The 21,055-nt window shown below is 45.0% G+C and overlaps 1 protein-coding gene across 3 annotated transcripts in view; it reads left to right on the top strand.

The window, feature by feature from the left end:
* Nucleotides 1-21,055, top strand: part of UIMC1 (ubiquitin interaction motif containing 1) — an 85,771-nt gene that overhangs the window by 54,988 nt on the left and 9,728 nt on the right. For all 3 annotated transcript variants that reach the window (XM_081850206.1, XM_081850205.1, XM_081850204.1), the window contains exons 9-11: nucleotides 4,027-4,192; nucleotides 17,512-17,590; nucleotides 20,041-20,167. In XM_081850206.1, the coding sequence (XP_081706332.1) occupies nucleotides 4,027-4,192; nucleotides 17,512-17,590; nucleotides 20,041-20,167 (372 nt within the window). The remainder of the gene's footprint in view (nucleotides 1-4,026; nucleotides 4,193-17,511; nucleotides 17,591-20,040; nucleotides 20,168-21,055) is intronic.

The following is a 21,055-nucleotide window of genomic DNA, read 5'->3' as shown; positions in this document are numbered from 1 at the left end:
TAATATAAAAATAATGCCTATTTAGGTTGCTGCTGGTGGGAATATAAAAGGGATTTTCAAGTACTATTCTGGCAGGATACATAAATCTAGGTGAATTGGAGAGCACTTGACAAGATGATTCATATGTAAAAGGCTAATTCTTGGAGTCTTCAGCCTGTACAGGGTTGTCTGTCTCCATGATGATGACTGTTAACATGTAGAAGCAGCATCACATTGTAACAGGTACCTTAATGAACTTCATAATAGCTCAGGTTTTTTACGTTGTGTGCCATTCATCAGTTAGGCATTGTCACTGAGTGGGATAGTGCACCCAGTGAGTATCTGAACTCTTACAGCCTATGCTATGTTTGCATAGTGATTATGAAACTTAGGGACCTCTAGGGAAACCATAACTAGTGAGTTGTCTCTTGTGTTATGGGACTAGTTCCTGGGTGGGATTTGTGCCTTAAAAAACCTATCCAGACAGAAAGACAGCAAGTGCTCAGAAAGGCCCTAAGGATAGGTCAGTAGCCCATTTTAGGCCTTCCGGTGTTAACTTGGGTGATCAGAAGGACTTGAACGCTGTGGCAGGATTTGAACCTTGTATTATATGGCTCAGTGGATAATGGGAGCTGAGCCATACACCAGCCAGCCTGATCTCCTGCCTCTGCTGCTGGCCCATAGGCACGAGCCCTGTTTGAACGGAGGCGGCCTCAGTCGCTCAGGGCATCTCTTCTTGTAAGCACTGGCGTGGGATGGTTCTGCTTTCCCCTTTGCTGGGTGGGCAGCCAGTCATGCGGTTAAGGCTTCTCTCAGCCGTCCTCCCAGGGCTTGTCAAAAGTCATTCTCGGGGAGGGGGGTGGGGAGAGGGGGCTGATGTGTTGCTACACAATTCCACATTTACATTTACAATTGAGTTATTTACTGTGGGAGTGTAAGCAGTTTATTTGGACACCTGGTATTTGCAAAGGATGTGATCTGCAAGGCTGTGTGGAAATGGGAAGGAGCGGAGAGCTCTTCACATCTGTAGATGTGTCATCTTATTAGATTAACACTGATTTGATCAGAACTCCTTATCGTTGGCATGTCTTGTTTTGTGTTTGGCATGTCTTCACGACACACCACAGCCTCAAATCACTTAGCAAGATGTAGCAATGCCGAGATGCAAAATACTAGGAATGTATGGTGTAGCAGTAGTAGCTGTAGTGTAGCTTAATAACTGCAGAATGCACAGAGCAATTTTTTCCACTTTGGAGTCAGGTCTCTTTAGAAAAGGATTTTTTAAAAATGACTTTTGCCTGAAACAATTGTTGACGGTCCCTGCAGTTTGGTACTGATCACCTGTCAGCAGGGAATTTGGCACATATGAGATTGGGCTTTAAGAAAACACCAGCCAATCATACACACCCCCACATATACAAAGCAGTCTTCAATAAGTCAATGAAATTCCTCACATAGAATTAGGCTCTTGCTTGACAATGTAGATTCTGCAATGAAGCTGCTAAGCAACAGGCCTACATAATGGGGACCACTCATAAAACAAAACATGAAGCATGCCTAAGCAGTCAGTCAGGCTCACGTCTAGTGATGGTTTCCTTGGAACTGTGCAGTTATAAGGACACAGATGACAGTTTCTGTGTATGTGTAAGAGAGAGAGAGTGTCTGCTTGTCTCACCCCAATAAAAATCACCAATCCTAGAATATTTCCCACAGGTTCCATCTAGCTGGTTTAATATTTAAACAGACGTTTTAATGGTTCTGGCAAATCTTCTTTGCTTTTGAATGTTTAGGAACCTTTGAGATAGGCTGACATTATGTAGAAGTCTTCCAGTATTAAGAAATAAGATGGCAGTAGTCAGCCTTCTGCCTCTTTCAGACATGAATAGTTCAAGGCAGAGGCTGTGCGTTTCAGAGGGAGAAATGCACTGTGGTTCTGAGACTGTTGGGGATATTAAAAAAATGGGTGTATTTAATGACATGCAGATAATAGTACTTAACTTTATCCTACAAAAAAGCCAAGAAAGAACTCCCATGTGTTTTCTTGGTCCCATCCTGTATCCCTGCCACAAAACTAGGGGCTGATCTGGTTGGACCAGCATGCTTCTCACTCACAAACCCAAGGCCCAGTGAGGATTTGGGAGTTAATTCAAAGTAACTGCTGTAACTCTTCCACATATTTGTCACTAGAAAGTCGGTGGGGTGGATAGAGTGCAGGACCTGGACTAGGGAGAGTTAAGTCAAATCTGCCGCAGAGCTCACAGCATAGCCTTGGGCAAGCTTAACCTCTGCTCCGTGTACTCAGCCCTGAATTGCCTGGGATAAAGGTTGGGATGCAAAGGTGAAAAGTATACACCCAGATAGGCTAACAGGTGTACCTGGAACAGTCATGAAAACTATGCTTCCCTTACTTACTGACCTCAGGATTGTTTCAAACATTTGCAACTCCAGTTAGACACAATTGTAGATGATATTCAGAGCCAGTTCATTATGACCACCAGCTGTTTAAGAGCAAGCAGCAGTGGCTATCTCAGTCTTGTCTGGTTTGGCTTTAACAGAGACCATCCGGATGCCCATGGGAAGCTCAGGCTGCTGAGCTAGTTGGACAGTTACTAAGAATGTGAGAGAAGCTCTGCTGATCAGACCAAGTGCCCATCTAATCCAGCCTTCTACTTTCAGCAGTGACTTTCCAGATGTTTCTAGGAAACCCACCAACAGGGCAGGAGGCAGCAGCAGCACCTGGCCTGATCCTGCATGACAATTTTTACATTTTTGTGCTCCAAGCCCTCATAGTTCCCTGCCTTGAGAATATCCAAGTAGCACAGTCCCAAGATGATACCTAGCTCTCTCTCTCTAGTGGCAGCTATGTTTTATTGAAAAGCAACAAAAAGATCATATTAAAACAGGGTTTATTGAGAGAAAATCCTTGAACGTAAAATGTAACAAAATAAGTGTAAAAATAGCACACGCAATTCTTAGGTACCAGAGTTCTTTAAATTATCAGTCCCTTGGTAGTGATCTCCATCAGAGGGCCAAATGAGCCACTTGTTCACCACATTCGGTAAGCTGCATTTCAAGCCCAGGTGTTGTTTTCCCAGGGACAAAGCCACACTCTCCTTTTGTGGGCTGGTTGGGGAATCTCCCATATTCAGATACAGCTTGATTTTCTGGGTCAAGCTGCTTTGAAAAAGCATTTTAGCAACATTTCAAAAATTGTACATATAATTTGAACCTAGCTGGGAGTCACTAAAGGGAAAATTTACAGGTGGAAGCCACAAGATACCTAGAGTCTCTTTTCCTCCAAGAAACATCATTGAATGGAATTGTGATCAAAGGACCAGCCAGTAATTTCAAGTGTATGTCCCATTGCAACACTCAGTCTTGTAGCTTAACCTTTGGATTTGGAAAACCTGACATCGTATAAGATGGCTGTACTTTGGTAAAAATAAATAAAATGCCCAAGCTTGTGTATAGAACAGCAACACGCCTCCACCTCACGAATACACATGCAACTTGCTGCTATGCAGACCATGATCTAACTCGGTGAACATTTCTCACTGACTCAAGCTAGCAATGAGTGTGAAGTTGGCAGTTTCTTTTCATCCTGGACGGGTCCACACTCTGAAGGCAGTACTGCCAACAAGGGACTGACTGACTCTGAATTGGGTGCTTTAATTTTCTGTCAGTTGTGTGTTTTTTTCTCGCTGGCACTCAGACTTTCTCAATTTAAGAGTGTTTTATGCTTTCCCAAGAGAGCCACAGTGGCGATGCAGGTGATCTATGCTTTAAATAGAACATGTGGCTCTCCAGAGGGAGCGTCATAGTGATTTGGGAGGGCACGGTAACTTTTGAAGTAAGCATAAGATATTAGGTCTGTTGAGTGTGCTCATCACTGCAGGGTTCTTAGATCTGACCTGTTCAGTAGGAATGAAAACTGGTGATGGAAGCCCAGAATCTGGAGAGATTCAGAAACTGCAGATCAAGGGAACTAGGATGATTGTTGAAACTGCAACTAGATCAACTTGCCCCTTCTCTTCCTCTCTTTCTCAGGCTGATGCAGCTGAAGGTGCTGGGGAAACAGTGTCTGCGGGAAGCTTTCTTGGTGACGAACCTATTCCGTGTCCACTGTGTGATCGCACATTCCCAGTTTCGGAAATTGAGGTGCACGCCATGTATTGTAATGGCACCAGAGAGGACCCAACTGAAGATGCTCCAGGTTTGCTAAGCACCTGTTCTTATGTGCCGCTTGTTCATGCTGGTCATTTGGAGATCTTGCCCCACACGTCTGTATTTGTTTGTCAGTTGTGGAATTAGCTAGAGTAGTCCATTTGGGACTAGTCTTGGGCAAATTCTTAAAATCAGAGAGTCAAAAGGGACCTAGTGTGTCACCCAGTCTGATGGCTTGTCCTAGTGCAGCATATTCTATACTTAAAAAAACACAAATCCTGACAAATCATGAGTGTGTGTCATGTGTTCAGTTCCGAAGGGTATGCAAGTACCACAGAGGTAGGCAGGATGGAGACAAGGGCCATAGTCTGGGCGTGCAGAGGAAGGACTGAGCAGCCTCCCTCAAATACAAGCTGTGCACACAGAGGGAAGTGAGAATCTTTCATAAACGCCAGTGGCAGCAGATTGGCTGTCCAGTGCTGCCTGGCTTCCTGTGCAGTGAACCTCTCAGCCTGCAGTTCCCTCTTCTGACCAGGAGCCCTGGTGGTGTAGGGAGCCAGTGCCCTGTGGCACCTGACAGTTTGCATGCCCACATCCATGCATCCTGCTCTGGGCCTCCGAGGCCCAGCATCTCAGTCAACCCTTCAGGCCCTGTGATTTGTTCAACACAGCTCTATCACATCCTCTCCTATCATTTCTGCTGTGCCTGTTAGTGAGCCCTGGCGCTTCATTCTTGGCTGGCTGTTGTTTCTCATTCACAGCTCACGTCTGGCTCCAGGCCCGCTGAACCTCTTGCCAGACTTGCTCCTGTCATGAGAAATGCTGCCTGTGGTTCTGGCAGAAATCCCCAGTGTCTGCTGGTGGGGTAAAAGAGCTACCCCCTGTGAAAAGTTTCTCTAGGCAGCGGCTAAGTAGTACAGCACACAGGTTCTGCCTCTTACAAAGAGCACCCTCAATACTTCCAGTGCCATCCTGGGCATATCTATTCAGAACCTCTTACTCCTTTGCAAGTGTGCTTAGGATTGCAACTTTAGACTCCTTCACTTCCTTTGTGCCCTTTGGAAACAGACAACATCCTTTATGGCTATTGTAATCTTTCAGCTTGTAGAGTGCTGGGAAATGCTTTCGGATACCCCAGCAAATATAGCTTTGAGCAGATTGAATGCGAATGCATACACAGAAAGACTGTTCACTATTAATTATCTACCTCAAATGGGGTAACACTTTTTGTGTTTTAATTAACGAGGATATCAATCCCGTTTTCCCACAGACATGGCGATTTTATGTTGAGCTATTAGTCACTATATGAAATCTGCTAATGCAGTGCCTGGCTTTCCTTTCGTTAAGGTAGGGGAAACCTGAGGACCACATTAGAAATACATCATAAGCCAAAGGCCTGTTGCCAGTTTGCATGTTTAATAGCAAGTGATTAACATAATTGGCAAAGCTTTTTTTGTTTTGTTAAATTTGTCGAGCCAAGCTGAAATAAATTATTAGTAGGCATGATTCCTATTCCGAAATTGTTGACCTCAAATGTGAAAAACTTGACTTCACCTTTAAACACCTTGGTGTGCAAAATTAGATATCGCGAATGTTAAATGCAGTGAATTGGGGCTGCTTTTTATACTTTGCTTTCTGCCATTAAACTCATTTGCCATTAATTATTCATATATCTCTCTGCGGCAATAAGGAGTAGGAATTTTCTAATAAAAGTAATATTATATTTTTTTAAAAAAAAGGAATCCTAACAAGTGTTTGTGGGCTCTAAGGAGGCGGCTTTGGGTCACAATGCCTCCCTGTTGCCTTCCTACTGTTGAGGCATCTGTGTACTTTTGTATACCTTTATGCCCTGCACACAACACAGGCTCACTGATATTCATGCCACCCTGGGATCTTTGGGTAAAGGACAGTATATAAATTGAATAATAATACAGGGAAAACAATTCTGACTTATGTAGCATTATCATTTCTAAGACCTTAAGCACAGATTGAGATGCAGGCAGAGATCCCAACTGCAACAAAAAGGAAGTCTTCACTTTCACCATGCCTGGGGAAGCTATGCAGCATCTAAGCAGGTCTTCATTGGAACCATTAATACAACATTTATTTATTCAGAGATTTCTGTACCACTCTTCACCAGAAATGGTCACAGGGCGGTTTGCAACAAAATAAGACAATATGCTACATAATAAGCAAGAATATAAAATATAATTCTTATAAAATATATAAGGAACATAATTAGCAGTATCATAATTACAAAATGGCCTAATGTATCAGCCTCTAAAAGGCTGCAAAAAAGGTGAGTTTTGCCTGGTGTATAAAGTTGGGGAGATCATTCCACAGATGCAGAGCTGCCACCAAAAAGGCTTTCCCATGGACCCCCCCAACAGACTTAATTTAAGGCAAGGACCACAAGGAAAGCCTCACTCACTGATCTTAATGCAGAAGCAGCTCGATCCAGGGCAGGGTATTCTTTCAAATAGTTGGGGATCAGGTCATTCAGGGCTTAAATGTCAACAGAAGAACCTTGAAATAGGCCTGGCAGACAAGTGGCAACCAGTGCAGCTGTTTGGGAATATGAGCTATATGCAGCTACTCTCACCCTGGCTGCTGCATTCTGCATTAGTGGCAACTTCTAGGTCATCTTCCGGGGCAGCTCAACTTAAAGCACATTACAGTAGTCCACCCTGGAGGTTACCAGAGCATAGAAAACTATAGCTAGGCTATCTTTGTCCAGACAAGGTTGTAGTTGGTGTACCAACAAAAGCAGGTTGTAGGCAGTCGTAGTCACTAAGCTCACCTAGGAATGATCATTCTAGCATAGCCCCCACCCACAGTGAGCTTGCTCCTTGGAGGACAGTGCAACCTCACCCACAATAGGCTGTCACACAAAACCCCACCCATAGGACCTTCATCTCCTCTGGGTTCAGTTTCAGTGTGCTTGTCCACACCCTACCCACTACCACCTCCAGGCACCAGCTCAGCACCTTCACTCCCTCTCCTGATACTGATAGACTTGAGAGAGGGAGAGCTGGGTGTCATCAGCATATTGATGGTTCCTAAAACAATGTGCTATAATAGTAATGATAACGAGTCACATGCAGAGAATGAAATTTAATGCATGGGTTTGGGATCTTGGAAATCGGAGAAATTAGGCAAATGCAATATTAAGAAATTATCTCCCAAACCAAAATAGAATCCAATCTACTTCTCACTCCTTTTCATACAAACCCCACCCACCCCCGCCCCATTTTCTCTTCCCTCCTGGAGCCTTTGCCTTCTCTCCACCTAATACCATCCCTTTCCCTTCTTTGAAGGGGCTAAAGCTACTGTGCCTCTTAACCCTTCCCATGACCTCCCTAGTTCCTGGCTACTTATTCCCTCAAGGCTGAAAGCAAAGATATCCTCCTGGTCCTCCACACAATACCGGCATGTTCACACATACTTGTGAGCAACCGTGTCTATGCACAGTGCCTGGAAATAATTAAATAATTCAATTCATACCAGGAAATGGAGGGAGAGAGCTGGGGAGTTCTTGTGGCTCATGAGGAGAACCTCCCTGGAGCTCAGAGAGGACATCGGTGAGGGTGGAGGAAGCCCCTAAGAGACTGGAGGTGCAGTGGGGCTTTGTTTAGGTTGCTCAGCCTCCCCACCTAACTGCTGATGTGCGTGGTAGTACACCAGCAGCAGCTGCTTTCCTGTGCATCCTCCAGCCAGCCCCAGAGCTTCCAATTCCTGTTGTAGGTATTTTTGGTACAGTATTTTTGATCTGGTTTAAGAGAGAGTGGCAGAGAAGGCATCAAAAGGGTGTTTAGGGGTGCTTCCTCACTTATGCCATTTCCACTTATGCATGTGGGGCACGGGGACATAACCCACGCGTAAGTGGGGAGTCACCTGTATCTGTAACCTGGTAAATCGGAATCTTCATGGAATAGCTGAGGATGCGGGGGGCTGGGATTCCTCCATCCCAGTAAGCTTACATCTGTGAAGTTACTTGGGGCGCCTTCATAGAGCCATAGCTCAGTGGTAGAGCATCTGCCTTGCAAGCAAAAGGTCCCAAGTTCAATCCCCTGCATCTCCAAGTGGAGGGGCTCCCTGAACCCCTGGAGAGCAGCTGCCTGTCAGGGTAGACAATATTGATCAAGGGGGACCAATGATCTGACTCTGTACAAGGCAGCTTCCTATGTTCCCTGAAAAGCTGGCACAGCCTTGCCTGAAGCTTGCTGAACTGAGCTTGCCTGGTATTCTTTGTTTTGCATCCCCACCACTTGATTAGTTCCTTCAGAATTACATGCTCATATTTGGCTGCCCTGTGATCAGGCCAGTAGCACAGTGCGGGAGAAAATCAAAGCTCTGTGCACCATCCTCCCTCTTGATTTGCTTCAAGAGGGCTGCTGCACTTCTTCCGTTCTGTTGGCTTAAGGGTCAGTGATCCACTTTCAGGACCTCTTAATTGGATTTACTCCAGAGATCTCTGGTACTATATAAACTCTTATCATCTTTCAGTGTTTTCTATTATAAAGGAACCTCTGTGGCTATCCGTCTACAGTTCTGTTACTTCTTAGGGTAAATTTGCTGGCTCTTGTTTAAAGCTTGTAACCTAAAGAAGCTGTTTCAGCTTGGATGATACTTAGAGCCATTTGTTCACTAGTTGCAGCTGTATGTCTTTTGTCTGCACACTGTTGCTGTGGCTCAGAGCACAGGCACGGTTGCCCATTTAAGTTGTTTGGAGATGTTGCCCTAAGCTGACCCATTTATTCTATGGCAAGTCTATCTGGAATCTATATTTAGGAAACATGCAGAGCACCTTCATAGGCACTATTGCAATTCATCAAGCCTGCAGGCAAGCTGGGAAGCATACAGCAAAGCAGGTGTACCAGAATAAGCCACCTGACAGCATAGTCTGTGCTTGGGAAAAAGAATTGCTCAGACTGAGCAGCCAGGCTGGAGTCAGCAGCCTTACAGGACCAGGTGGGGCTCAGTTAGCCCCTTGTGCCCCTTGGCCTCTGCTGATCAGGTAGCTGCAGTTCCACCCTTGGACATGAATGGCCCTTCCATTTAGCAGGTCGAAGCACCTATCATGTGGAAATAGATGAGGGCAGGCAGGAACTAATGTTCTGGATCCAACTCTGCCACTCAGGAAGCCTCAGTGGCTAGAAGCATTATTTCCCAACTGTAACTTGTTTGATATCTATGGCTGATCCTGGACTAGGAAAGCCTTGCCACACTAGTTCATGCATTGGTTACTTCTAGACTGGATTACTGCAGTGCATTCTATGTGGGGCTTCCCTCATGCTTGATTCAGAAGCTTCAGTTAGTGCAGAATGCTGCAGCACAATTGCTGATTGGAGTGAGGCCTTGGCAACATACAACACCTGTGCTCAGAGATTGGCACTGGTTGCCAATTTGCTACCGAACTACCGTATTTTTCGCTCTATAGGACGCACCGGACCATAGGATGCACCGGACCATAGGAGGGGGAGAACAGGGGAAATTTTTTTTCTCTTGTTCTCCCCCTCTAAAACAAGGTGTGTTCAAGGTGCATTCACCCGAGCTTGTGGGGCTGGTGGTGGGGGGAAGCGCTGCTTTCCCCCACCGCCAGCCTCAAAGATCCCCGAAGCCTTTGGAGCGCAGTGCCCCGCTGCCCTGCAGAGGCTTTGCGCGCAGGCATCCCTAAGCTAGAAGAGCAAGACGGAGCCCTCCGTCTCGCTGTTCTGGCTTGGAAACAGCCTTGCTAGCCTCTGCAGGACAGCGGGGTAAAGGCACCCCGCTGCCCTGGAGAGGCTTTGCGCGCAGCCGTCCCCAAGCTAGAACAGCGAGATGGAGCGCTCCGCAGTGCTCCGTCTCCCTGTTCTGCCTTTGGGCTTAGCGGCGCAGCCTGCATTCGCTCTATAGGACGCACACACATTTCCCCTTAATTTTCGGAGTGGAAAAAGTGCGTCCTATGGAGCGAAAAATACGGTAAGTTCAAGGTGTTACTATTAGTATATAAAACCCTGAACAACTTGGGACCAGTTTACTTACACGATTGCCTTACCTTATATGTGCCCACTTGACTGCTTCAATTGGTGGAACATACAGGTGCCACTTAATATCTGTTCTACATTTGTAAGAACTCAGTCATTTAGTGTGCACTTTGGAACTCCCTGCCTATTGACATCAAACAAGTTTCTTCACTGTGTTTTCTTTGACACCTACTAAAAACATTCTTGTTTAGACAAGCCTGTTGTAGATTCCTTCCCCATGTCTGCAGTCATGGGATTGTTGTCTATCTCATGACGGTGTATGTTTTCATTCAACAATGTGGGAAGTGACGGACACAGGATGTTTTGGTATTACTCTCTTCCGTGAAGTGGGACTATTGTCTTTTGTTCTTTCTCTCTTTGCTGATGAGAAAGAGGAAGGAGCTAAGTCAGAATGCTCCGAGTGTATTATATGTAAATAAAGTAGATTAGCCAAAATGCTGCTTCCTTGGACTGGACACTGTTTCCTTGGGCAAGGAAGCTGGACCACGTCCAAAGGCCATGTGTGCCAGCACCGATTCCTCAGAGAGGAACGAGGCTAGGGTTCGAGTCCCAACAAAGCCAGGTGTGAAACTTCTTGATAGTCAGGAGAGCTATGATGCCAAGACTAGTCAGAAGTATGACATGGTATGGCCCAAAGGTGGAACAGATGATACAGGTGTATACTATGTGCAACACAGTTCATGAATCGGGGGAGGATGTTGGAGATTCATTCTCCATGTCTGCAGTCATGGGATTGTTGTCTATCACATGACAGTGTATGTTTTCATTCCACAGTGTGGGAAGTGACGGAGACAGGATGTTTTGGTATTACTGTGTTCCGTGAAGTGGGACTATTGTCTTTTGTTCTTTCTCTCTTTGCTGTCTGATGAGAAAGAGGAAGGAGCTAAGTCAGAATGCTCCATATTTACAATATGTAAATAAAGTAGATTAGCCAAAATGCTGTGCTGTTGGTTCTGTTACGCAAACTGTGAAGACTCTGCGGATCCCTAAGTGCGCTGATGTCTCCAAGGCATCAGTTGCTGTGATGTTCGGGTTGGAGAAAGCTCTTGAAGCTCCTGGCCGACCAGGAGGGAGAGAACATGCCAGTCAGGCATGTGTCTCTGCCAGGGTTCTACACGAGAGTAGGGCACTCCTAACAAAGCCTACCTAGGTACTTGGCAAAGTTGTGGTAATTTTTATCTATTTTAGTATTACAACTTTTGCATATTTTAAATTAGGATTGTAATTTTTTTCTTGCTTTTCTTGCTTTATCGTTCTGTAAATGGCTTTGAAGGTTGTTTTTTTTTTTAAAAAAAAACAATCCTATGTATACATTTTATGAAATAAAATACAGTGGAACCTTGGTTCTCAAACGTCTTAGTTGACGAACAAATCGGCTCCTGAACGCCAAAAACCCGGAAGTAAGTGTTCCGGTTTTTGAACGTTTTTCAGAAGCCGAACATCCGATGCAGCTGTCGGCTATTGATTCCGGGGCGCCTGCGCCAATCGAAAGCTGCACCTTGGTTTTTTAACCTTTCAGAAGTCGAACAGACTTCCAAAATGGATTACGTTTGAGACCCAAGGTACCACTGTAAATATCTGAACGGTGCAGTCAGTCCTCTTAAAGTGTTTGCCTGGTAAGGTGTGGATGGGCACCATTTGTTTCTCCACTTGGGGCAGCAAGTGTGTTAGTCTTGCTCTTCTCTCTGAGCATTTGTAGTGATGCTGAAGTGCAGCAAAGTGCAGGCCAGCAGCTCCCCCTTGAGCAAGCTCCCCCTTGGGGCAGAGAGCAAGATACTTAGGTCTCACAGCTGCAGTTTTCCCTTTCAGACCCCCTGATGCCTTGCCCAGCCTCGGTATAAAACAGAAAGAAGCCTTTCATTTCCCTTCCAATCTGCAAATATTTCCAAGGACTGTTCAGACAAGAACATTGCAACAGACTGGCTGTTACCTTCCCCAAGCCTTTTTGTTCTCAATATGCCCTCCAGCTTTATTCCTCCGCCGCAGCGACCACAAAGCTAAAGCTGTCCAGCTCCATAATAGGTCAAGGCAGGGTACCATTCTTTTCCTTCCTGCAGCCACATCTCAGGTGCACAGAATGACACAGTCTTCAGTTCTCTGAGCTGCAGCCATGCTGGTGCTGGTGCTGTTTTTTTTAATAAAGCTTCAACACCGAGAGAAGTGGCACTGATGCAGCATAAAAAAGTAACAGAACTGGCGCAGGGAAAAGCTTCATCACTTCTTGGAAGGGCCAACGTACAATAAATTATTTCCATTAATAGGATCCTTCACACAAAAAATAGCATGGCTGGTAAACGAGAATAGATATTTAGTGGGGTGGGGAGGAAGCCCTAGATAAAGGCAATAGGAAGTCTGCTGCAAAATGTAAGCAGTATACCTAGACACTTGATATAATCTGTTTCGTTTATGGTTCCCCAATAGTTGTAAAGGATGTGAGCTATACTCGGTTTTGATGCTAGGAAAATATGCTGAACCAAAAGGATCCACTTCTTGGCCAAAGGGTATCTTCTGAGGGACCTGCTTGATCTCAATAGGCAGAGAGTTTCAGAGTGCAGGTGATGGCACACTTAACAATTGAGTTCTTACCAATGTTTTATGTGGCGCCTGTAGTAGTGCCAATTCCTCTGGCCGAAGTGGATGAGTGGAAACATGTAGGCCATCTCATGTGTAAACTGGTCCCAAGTTGTTAACAAAGTAGGAATGGAAAGTTGCTCTGCATCTCTTGGGTGGTGTGGGTTGCATCACTTAAGTTAGCTCCCTGACCATTTCTCCCTGCACTGTGGATAGGCAGGTGACTAGCACAGACTGCATGCAGCTGCAGTGTGGATTACAGGAGTCCTGTTGTCTGTTTGCTGTGCCCCTGACTGCTGCTTCCCTCAAAATCGCCATGCAGACCCTGAGACAATATTTAGTTCTCTGCTTGTGGTTTCTTGTTTCCTCAAATCTGAAGGTGATTTCCAAGAGATCACCTGCAACTCTTAAGTTATAAGATGATGTACTTTCAAGGAGGTAAGGTCATGGGAAATCATTGCAGTTATATGATTTGCCCAAGGCCATATTGGAAGATCTATCTTTTTCTATAACTCAGCAAGCAGTTTGAGCTGTCAAGTTTCATAGCAACCAAAAGAGCTCAAAATGTACACAATTTTTTAAAGAAAAGAATGCTGGAATCCTCAGAAACCCATCAAGTTATGCAAATCGCTGCAGGGGAGCTGCGTATCGACTCCTCAAGGTGTATTCTTACTGTGATGTGCTGCCTTGAGCTCCTGGACCATCTCAGTATGGACAGAAAAGCCTAGGCAATGTGGAATGCACACACACACAAAAAAAAGATGGTTTAGATGATATCTAGAGAAGTCAGGAGGATGCCAAGGTTCTTTTGTACTGACAAGAAGAAATCTGAAGCTGATAAAGTTTTAATTTGACTACAATGAGCATTGTGAGCATGTCTGACTTAGCTCAGCATGTTTTGAGGGGAGATGCTGTGCTCATTTTGTATAGATGGCTGAGAGGCATGCTTGCCCACTCCTTTTCTTGCTCTAAGAGGAGATTTATCTTGTAGCTTCTGTTAAGATTTTCCCCCACTAAGCTTCCTCCTTGGGAACCTTGTTCTAGGCTTGCTATCTCTGCTGGAGTTGAGCTCTGCTGGCGCAATCCGGCAATAGCACTCTTGGGTTGAGCATTTGGAAAGGGAGCAGGCCAGCTCACCTGTGACAGGCTGAGCCAACCAGTGATGCCACCCCTGCACTTTCTCTTGCTGCTCTTGGCAGCACAGCTGTCACACCAGGTCTTTTCTGGTGTTTCTGTAGCGCCAGTCCCAAAGGTTTCTAGCAGGATTGCTGTGCCAGATGTGTTCCTTTCTCTTGGAAAAAAATAGCACTGATTAACACCTGAGCTGTGCACAAGGCACTCTGAGAAAGACTGTTACAGGAATATTAACAACTGTGCACTGGCTTAGAGATCTTCTCTGCTTTTGCTGCAAACGAGCTTGTGAAAAAGCCTTTGGGAGCGTCAGGTGACTTGGGGATTAACAGCAGGGCATGGAAGCCTCTTGCACCCAGGTCACTGATTCATATCCAGGCCAGGCTGGTGGAAACAAGTTTGATAACTGACTGGTCAGCATTTCAAAAAGAGAGAGAGAGAGTGCAGATCCACTCTGTCTTAAGAAGAGTTTGGATTTGATATCCCGCCTTTCACTCCCTTTAAGGAGTCTCAAAGCGGCTAACATTCTCCTTTCCCTTCCTCCCCCACAACAAACACTCTGTGAGGTGAGTGGGGCTGAGAGACTTCAAAGAAATGTGACTGGCCCAAGGTCACCCAGCAGCTGCATGTGGAGGAGCGGAGACCTGAACCCAGTTCCCCAGATTACGAATCTACCGCTCTTAACCACTACACCACACTGGCTCTCACACAGTGGGCACCCCAGAATCCTCTGCAAGCACAAGCTTCAACCCAGAGAGCGCACAGACTACACACTGGTCATTGTAGTATATATATTGGGGCAAATCCACTCATGAAAAGTAGCAGATGAACCAGTCAATTATAGCAACCAGCAAGGGAACAGGGACAAAAGAACTGTGGAGCAAAAATGTATGTTTCAAGGCCCCAGACTGCTCTGGCACCAATAAGGCATCTTTCTAGTCTGAACTCTGTGGGCACCCACTTTACAGCAGATGTTGAGCAAACAGTAACAGTTTTATAGTGCCTATAACACTGATTCAGACCTTTCTCCTAATGAGAATATTGAGCACAGGAAGATCTGATACAAGGCTGTAAAAGTGTTCTAATACACTGTCCCCTCCACTAAATTGCCCAAGAGTGCTTAAAGCAACATCTGTTTCTGCATTAGAAACTCCAGCACCCTGGTGGAAATGGCTGAGGATATCTGATATGTTCCCCAAGTAGCATAGCTGGTGGCCTGTCAACAGGAATATGTTGAAAGGAATTCAACTGTATGGAACAGCACTTTTAAGTTTCTCCTTATATATATTTGGTAAGAAAAGCTGGAGCATTTGGCTGGGCTTGCTGACAAACACATAGCACTGATTATTATTTATTATTTTTTGGGTCACCCTCATCACCGGTTCTGATTGAAAAAAAGAAGTCAACCATTGTTTGAGGGGGTGTATGTATGTGTACTTAAGTGCAGTGTAAAATTTGGCTTAATTGTTGTTGTTGTTTAGTCGTTTAGTCATGTCCAACTCTTTGTGACCCCATGGACCAGAGCACGCCAGGCACTCCTGTCTTCCACTGCCTCCTGCAGTATGGTCAAACTCATGTTTGTAGCTTCAAGAACACTGTCCAACCATCTCATCCTCTGTCGTCCCCTTCTCTTTGTGCCATCAATCTTTCCCAACATCAGGGTCTTTTCCAGGAAGTCTTCTCTTCTCATGAGGTGGCAAAGTATTGGAGCCTCAGCTTCACAATCTGTCCTTCCAATGAGCACTCAGTGAGCACATCTATTTTCTTAAGAATGGATAGGTTTGATCTTCTTGCAGTCCATGGGACTCTCAAGAGTCTCCTCCAGACCATAATTCAAAAGCATCAATGTTGGCTTAATTAGCACCTGCCTTTTGTTTTGTTGTTGTTAAAAGTGTGCTCCTGGTCCTCGTGGGTGCTAAGAACATAAGAATTGCCAGCTGGATCAGACCAATGGCCCGTCTAGTCCAGCATCCTGTTCTCATAGTGGCCAATCAGTTGCCTGTGGGAAACCAGGGAGCATAAACTGGAAACCATGGTTTCAGCAACTGGTGTTCAGAAGCATTGCTGTCTCCAGCTGTAGAGGTATAGCATAGCCATCATGACTACTAGCCATCAATAGTCCTCTGCTCCATGAATTTGTCTAAGTTCTCTTTTAAAGCCATCCAAGTTGGTGGCCATCCTGGGGGAGCGAGCTCCATACTTTAACTATGTACTGCAAGAAGGAGTACTTTATTTTATCCATCCTGAATTCTACAGGTTCAAAGTACAGTGGTGCCTCGCCAGACGAAATTAATCCGTTCCGTGAGGCTCTTCGTATAGCGGTTTTTTCGTCTTGCAAAGCAAGCCCATTGACAGCTTAGCGGATTAGCGCTATTAGCGGTTTAGCGGCTTATAGCGGATCAGCTGATAAGCGGCTTAGGGCTTAGGAAAAGGGGGGGGGGGAAGGAAAAAAAAACCCCGCAGGAACTCGCAAGACATTTTCGTCTTGCGAAGCAAGCCCATAGGGAAATTCGTTTTGCGAAGCGCCTCCAAAACGGAAAACCCTTTCGTCTAGCGGGTTTTCCGTCTTGCGAGGCATTCGTCTTGCGGGGCACCACTGTACATGGTTAGTTCAGCTGAAAGTGTGGAATCTACATGGAACAGAGCAAAATGAGCAGAATGTCTAGTGTCCAGTAATAGGCAAAGGATTTATGCCATTTGTTAATGCCTACTTGTCGTCCCGTCTGCCCCCATGGATCTTCATCCTTATTCTCAATCTTCTTCCGCTACTGAATCTTTGCCAAAGGATCCCAAAGTCTGCCAAAAACAACAACGAGGATCTCAATCAAAATAGACAATACACCTTAAGTCAGTGCAAGTAAATGTGCCTGGCTTTTTCTGAATATAGAAATAGGATATTTTTGGATTGCACACTGAATAAACAAATCCTGCCCACAGTTCAAGCCTTCCTCCTTTCCTACCAGACTTTTAATGCTTAGCTATGCAGTGTATAGAAAGCCTCTGTAATAGTGTTCACCTTTACTCATTGAGGTTATCCAGCCAAGCCTTGACTGAGCCCAAGGGTCTTGCACTTCCTCGGATTGAATCACAGTTCTGGAAGAGATGGAGAGCCTGAAGCCTACATACAGGAATCCTGTGTTTTGTGGTTTTCCATATAGGTTCTGGCCTATGTAGTGCAGCCAAGTAAGCAAACCTAATCTTTATTTCAGGCATTGAAACAGCTCTTTAGCTTAATTTTTTAGGCTGCCAACAGAGGCCATGTGAATGTTGAAACTGAGCTATACAATATTTGCTCAAAAAAGTGTTTATGTCAGCTGAGGCAAGTAACATCTAAACGCTGCTGTCATTATCTTTTTATGTTATATTATGTCAGGAGGACAAAGAAGTTAGCAAATATTCTTTCTGGGCGGAAGCTTTACAGCTGCAGCTTTCACAGTAGGAAAGACTAGGCCATTAAAAAAAGAGTCCTCTTTTTTACTTTTCCCACTGTGATGTCCCCAAACGAACTGGTACTGCCTGGGTAGGAGAGCTTTGAAAATGCTTTCCAAATGCACACTGTGTATTTTGTTGGGACTCTTGACAAGCCTCCTCAGGTTCTTAAGAAGTGAGGTGGAACAACTGTTCTGTTCTTGTTTTGAAGTGTTAACCCGACGACAGAGAGCAGCCAAGACTAAAGTCACCAGTTGCAAAGAGTCGTCAGAACCTGCTGACACTGACAGGTAAGTAGGCATGCTGCCATGTTACAGCACTTTTTCCTCTTTCCTTTGAAGAACCTCTTTGGGGCCATTTGTTGGTCCCTTTGCTGCCCCAGTCCATGGAGCTTTGGCACTGTCTCTCTCTGCTTGAAGGTGATTGCATTACTGTCTGCCTCCACCATCCTTCACTCTGGCATCTGAGAGACTCCTGTGAAAGGAAAGCCCAGCTGATTCTTACCTGTTTTTGCCTTTGGCTTCCCTTTCACTTATTTTTGACTGGCTCTGTGTTCTGTTTGTATTCTGTCAAGCTTTGCTGAGGCGCTTTTGATATGCTACTCTCTGTTTTAGCGCTTTTCTCTCCCCAGCTCTCCCACCCTTCCATTCATCTCCAAAGCCATTGCCACACATGGAACAATACTTTCCCCCATAAAACTCAGTGGGTGATATGAAGGTTGGTTCTGAACTTTGAAATCCCTGCCCTTGGATCTTTGTCCTTGTCACATTCGATCTCTTGGGCAGGGAAGAAGAGGAGAGAGGAAAGGGGGTAACTGACAATCTGATTTGGTGTCTTCAGCTCTGCACACAAACACCCACCCACCCACCACACACACATATTACTCCTGAGAGAGTGCAGCCCTATACAGAAAAAAGGTTGCCTATTTCAGCACTACAGGGATCATGAAATGCTAGGATTGGCATCTAAGTTTTATAAATGTTTGGCAGATCATGGCTGAGTTCATTTTGATTCAATCAGCTGGTGATCTGCAGTACACTATACAGTGAAATCATCTGGAAATCAGACAGTGCCACTGGGGATTGCATTTGCATGGTTCAAGTCAAACCATTATGAATGAGTCAAAATTTCTAGCCATTTTCATTATACAAAAAGCCACATAGAGCTGCTACTCAAGTGCTAACACTGTACTTGCCTGTTGTGGCTGCCATGTTTCATCTGAGCTTGCGTTTCCTTGCGCCCTGCTTTGCCTCTCCCTCCATTCCATGTCTCAAAGAAAGATCATACAACAAGTATGCCCATTTTCTACCAAGGTGTTGGAGGGGATTGCTTGTACAACTGCACAAATCTGTAATGATGGTGTTTCATTGTGGTGGAAATGAGCAGGTTCCAATTGCTCTGAGGTTTGCTTTTGTGTGTTGTTGTTGTTTTCAAAGTAATCTATAACAGTGGCTGACAAGCAAAATCCTATAGTGGTAGAAAATTGCCCCCACAAAGCTTGAGCTGCATTTTTTTTGTTTGTTTGTTTGCCCTGGGACAAAACATGCAATTTAGTTATAATTCATTGGCTACAGTTGCTAAAGTGAACATATATCAAATCCCTGCAAGCAGCAGAACCTTGGGCTGTTGACAAGCTCTAAGAGCAGGTAGCTGTTGAAAGAGTGAGTTAGCTTTGAGTGGCAGATCTGCATGTCAGAGAGATGCTTGATGAAGAAGGCTGGCAAGGATGGTACCTGCAGTGATATCCTTAATGAAATTAGACTTTGTTCAGATGGAGATGGTTTTGTTTAATCTTTCTTGCTGCCACCCCTCCTCCCCCTCCCACCCACACAGCATTATAAGAAAGGATCTGACAGTAAAAATCCCTGCCATGGAAGTAATTTTGCTGTTACAAACACTGGATGGCAACATCACTAATGGAATTAGGCTAATTATAGAGAGGACAGCTTCTGTTTAGACACATTATCTTGGTAATCAGCAATGACTGGAAAGAAAATATGGAAAAGTACTGCAGAATTTAGCATGGAGGGGGCTCTTCAGAGGCTTGTTGAGCTGTTTCAGTTCAGGACCCCACAGTTCAGCAGCTGCACCCTGTTCAAGTTCTGCACAACTGCATGTTCATTCATGTTGTTCTTGTGGTCTAGCTGTCCTTCCTGCTTGGTGGGCACAGTCAGTTTCACAGCACGGAAACATGTGCACACAGTTTAGGAGGTTGGAGTGAAAGGAGTTGGGAGAGGATGACATTTCTGCCAAATTTTCTGGAAATTGGCCGACGCTCAGTTCTCCCTTCTAAATCTTGCGAGGTGTAAAATGGAGTCTGTGCCCTGGAAGACTTGATGTGCAAGTTTAGATGAGTTCATTCAAACTCAGGAAAACATATCTCTGATTTAATGCACATAGTATGCTTCATAGGCAAAATGTAACTCCCTTTTCCAAAAGCATAACACTTCATTTCAGCTGTGTTGACAGGGTGTTTTATGTCTGAAGGGAAACGGGCATTGTTTGAGATAGTTAGAGGAGCTGATTTCATTACCATCCCACTGCTGCAGCAGCAGGACACAGAAAAGCAGTTGGGGGAAAACCACTAATCACTCCATCCTTTTGATTGGCATCAGGCCAGTTTTATTGGTCATCCTGCTGTGCACATTGACAAGCCTTCGCCACAGAATGGCTTGGAGAAGCAAAAAGCACTCAAGGCAGAGTGAATCCTGATGTGATTCTTTCTCTTCTGGCCTGGTAGGTATGAGAAGTGTTACCTCTGTAAGACTCTGGTGCCATGGAAAGAGTATCACAGGCATGTGGACGACTGTCTTTGGAGTCGGACTGCTAATGGAACCCAGGGTGACAGTAGGCCAAGGCGCACAAAGGTGAGAATAGACTCTTTTGTGAAGCAGTTTTATTTTCTCATGCTTGCATATCTGTTCCAGCAGGTCTATGCATTATTGCATATCTGTCCCATTATTGCATACATTATTGCATATCTGTTCCAGCAGGTCATATGCATTAGTGCATATGATTTTCTAAAGGGAGGCTGTGCATTAAAGTAAGACTTACCCCAGCTGCTTAAAAGCTGCTCTTAGGAACCTAAGAGACTGCCTTATACCAAGTCAGACTTTTAGTTTATCTAGCTCAGCATTGTCCACAACGACTGACAGTGTCTCTCCTGGATTCCAGAGAGGGGTCTCTCCAAGCCCTATCTGAAGATACCAGAAATTGAATCTGGGCTCTTCTGCATGCAGAGTAGTTTTTCTGCCACTCGGCTAGGACTGTCTTCCTTGAGTTGACCCCACACAGCGAAGAAGAAGAAGAAGAAGAAGAAGAAGAAGAAGAAGAAGAAGAAGAAGAAGAAGAAGAAGAAGAAGGAGGAGGGATTAAATTTATATACTGCCCTTCATCTCAGGGCATTTCACAGGAGAAAAATACAGGATAGAAGCACAAAATAAATAGTTAAAACAAAAACAGTAACCGCCCCACTCCCACAAACACATTTTAGAGTCTGTAGAATATTAATTGGCCAAAGACATGGTGTAAGAGGAACATTTCACCTGGCACATGAAGATTTATAGTGAAAGTGCTAGGTGAGCCTTCCTGGGGAGAGCATTCCACAAATGGGGAGCCAATGTAGAAAAGGCCCATTCTTGTATTGCCACCCTCTGGACTTCCAATGGAGGAGGCACATAAAAAAGGGCCTCGGATGATGATGGCAGTGTCTGGGACAGTTTATATGGGGAGAGTTGGTCCTTGAGATATTGCCA

This window comes from Podarcis erhardii (genome assembly GCF_964252035.2).
Source record: "Podarcis erhardii genome assembly, chromosome: 2".
Taxonomy (NCBI): Eukaryota; Metazoa; Chordata; class Lepidosauria; order Squamata; family Lacertidae; genus Podarcis; species Podarcis erhardii.
The sequence above is the reverse complement of the archived record's forward strand: the minus strand, read 5'-3'. Positions and strand labels throughout refer to the sequence as shown.